The sequence below is a fragment of the Cladophialophora immunda genome (genome assembly GCF_000835495.1).
Source record: "Cladophialophora immunda strain CBS 83496 unplaced genomic scaffold supercont1.61, whole genome shotgun sequence".
Classification (NCBI taxonomy): Eukaryota; Fungi; Ascomycota; class Eurotiomycetes; order Chaetothyriales; family Herpotrichiellaceae; genus Cladophialophora; species Cladophialophora immunda.
This window is the reverse complement of record NW_015622601.1, coordinates 3093-5886: the sequence shown is the minus strand read 5'-3', so window position 1 is coordinate 5886 and position 2794 is coordinate 3093. Positions and strand designations below refer to the sequence as shown.

The following is a 2794-nucleotide window of genomic DNA, read 5'->3' as shown; positions in this document are numbered from 1 at the left end:
AAGACAAAAGATTTCATCAGTAACGTCTACATTTGCACAAGAGTGTGCCTGACCAGTGCGATGCTGACCTACTTTCTGGATCGCAGTACCGTTACCAGCTAGATTAGTTAGTGGTAGTTCAGGGTCATCTGAGATCTATTTTTCAGCTTCGCCAAATAGAGTCTTCCCACCAGGAGTCTTTTTTGTTTCGCCCTCGGCGATTAGGCGTTCTCTCGACATCCGTTGAGCTATTTCTTTCCCTTTAAACAATCCCGATGCGATTTCTTCATCGTGCCATAGCCTATCATCCAAAGAGAAGAATCGCCAGTCAACTTACCTTTCCTTGAAAAATCACGTATCTCGCCTTGATTCCGGCTTCGAAACGGTCACCAACTTCGGGCCTCTCTCTCTGTGAGCGGTTCGACGATCTGTTGAGTTTCATCTGTTCTTTCATCATGAGCTTTCGACCACCGCCGCTCCAAGTGGCCAGACTTCGTCCGCGAACGCGTCGATCGGACGAGTTTGCGGTCTCGGGCGTATCCTCCCCGGAAGAAAGGGAAAGGGAAACAGAGCGCGGTCATATTAAAGATCTACCAGCCTTCTACAACCTACGGGAATGTATCTTCTCACTACTACAGTTCGGCCTCGTAAAAGAAGCACGTTCCGTCTGTGACATCACCAGAACACGCTTGGCGAGCAGAAATGGACAGTATTCCCCGATTGACTGGGGTCTTAGTTGTTGGCAGACCATTTGTTATGCTGAGGCTCAGGGCTGGGCAACAGTAGAGGACTCGTGGAATTTTCTGCTCGCACACCCTACACACTTTTTAACTGAGCCACCCAAGAATGATTTTCAAGCTTTGGACGAGTACAGGCAAAGCGGAAACATCGACGCACTAGGTTCAAAGCTCGTCGACGAGCTTTACACCCAGTCTTCTTTGCCTCCCGTTGTCTGTCTAACCCCTCAGGACGGTGAAGGCCCGAGTACCACTCCGGTGTCTTTGATCGCAGCTCCGCGCCAGCCTGGTGTACTGTGGTATCCATCCGACTCTGTCACGTTCGAGAGGATCCGGAAGTGCATTATCACTCTCCATGAGCAAAATTTGCCAGATGAGGCTCTTTCGGTATGTCGCACTATTCGGCGCCGACTGGAAGCACAGAATGGCTCGCTGTCCTCAGTCCATGTTGGCCTCCTCTGTTATCTGGCGATTTGTTACTACGAATGTGGTCTTGAAAAAGAGGCGGACGAACTCTGGAATATGATTTGCACGTTCCCGCTTCACATACTTGTCGACCCGGCCAAAGCATGCTTCGACACCTTGACGCTTTACCGTCACCGCCGAGACGATGAATCCGTGCATGGAAACGCGTTCGAGCTGACCAATAAGGTTCCATTTCCATTGAACTTACGTACAATCCCGGATGGTACCTCTCGGGTGGGAGATCAACGCCTGAGAGAAGATCACTCTGGTGATGTCGATTTTCGCGCTTGGAATGACCTACGGGAACGTGTCGACCTTCTCCTGAATCATCGTCAACTAGAGGACGTACGAGAGATTTGCGAAAACATACAGGGTAAAGTGAGGAAGTATAACGGCGGCTATTCGCCATACTTTTTCGGGGCGTTATGCTTTCTGGCAATGTATCATTATGCCAAAAATGAGACGGAAAAAGGAAACCAAATCTGGGAGAACATCCATGGCTACCCTCTCCATTTGCAAACGGAGCCACCGCGGAGTGACATCTTGATGCTTGAACGGTATCGAAGTCGGGCAGGAGCCCTACGTTCTGCGAGAAAATCCTAGGAAATTGTGGAAGTCTTGCCTACTCGGTAACTATTGCGCCCCGGCTTGGCCGTCGACAAAACAAGAATAGCCCATGTGAAGGGACGGACGGGCGGGGAGACAACCAGGACAGCGTTGATAAACAGCGACTGAGGAGGTCCTGAGGGCGTCGTTAGTGGCGCTACATCTTGCCCACGAACGTCGGAGGTTTAATTCTCGAGCTTCCTCCGATTCCCGTCTGGATGAAAAAGCGCGTGATGCCGGCTACCCGCTGCCCCCCAATCGATGTTTGAAAGACGAGGCGTCCCATTCCGATACGATTCGTGCCGCCAACTTGCCTGGGTAGAAAGGGCTACAGCTAAATCATGCACCCGCTCAGTCTATGCAACCATCTGAAACCAAAAGGTGTGCTCAGGGCCCCGAAGGGGTTGGGGTTCTTCGAGAGACCAACCAAGAGCGCCAGACTGGCCGAGGTGCCTCCGTCGCTGGGTCAACGGTGTCGAATCGCTCTCTGTCGGGCAAGGGCAACGGTTCGGTGTGGTAGATAGCTCTCCATCAAGTCTTACCCTAACCGCACCAATCACTGCCTTTGAAGAGACTGAGAGGCGAGGCGTCCTCGAATATCCCAAAGGTCGGTAGTCCTTCTCCGACCAATGCTACGTAATCCCCGACCGGTGCATAGGGTATCGGGCCTATCTCTGTCAGGTTCTTGAAGTCGGAAGTCTGTAAATTATTAGCCAATTGTTTCGACGTAGATACAGTAGCATCTGCAGAATCAAGATAGTCTTCAGTCTAAGACTACAGCATCGCCATCTTCGAGACACTCCCAATCACTTCTTTCAGCCCCAAGGACAGACATTTGACCCAGCTTTTGAGAACACTCTAGCGAAGGCCCAGATCTAGGGTAAGTCGGAATTCGACTTTCGAGAACTGAACATGGTTAGTGAATTTCACCTGGTAGGCCCTGCTTGAAAGCCTTCCTTGCCTTCTGGCCGGGAGATTTGAGATTTTCTCTTCATTGGTGGGAAAGT

The 2794-nt window shown here is 51.1% G+C and overlaps 1 protein-coding gene across 1 annotated transcript; it reads left to right on the top strand.

Moving 5' to 3' along the window:
• Positions 1-434: 434 nt before the first annotated feature.
• Positions 435-1784, top strand: PV07_12683 (uncharacterized protein; the record flags this gene model as incomplete). The annotated part of the gene is made up of 1 exon (XM_016400231.1): positions 435-1784. One exon carries the CDS (start codon positions 435-437, stop codon positions 1782-1784), a length of 1350 nt encoding a protein of 449 aa, XP_016242123.1.
• Between the last annotated feature and the right edge of the window lie 1010 nt (positions 1785-2794).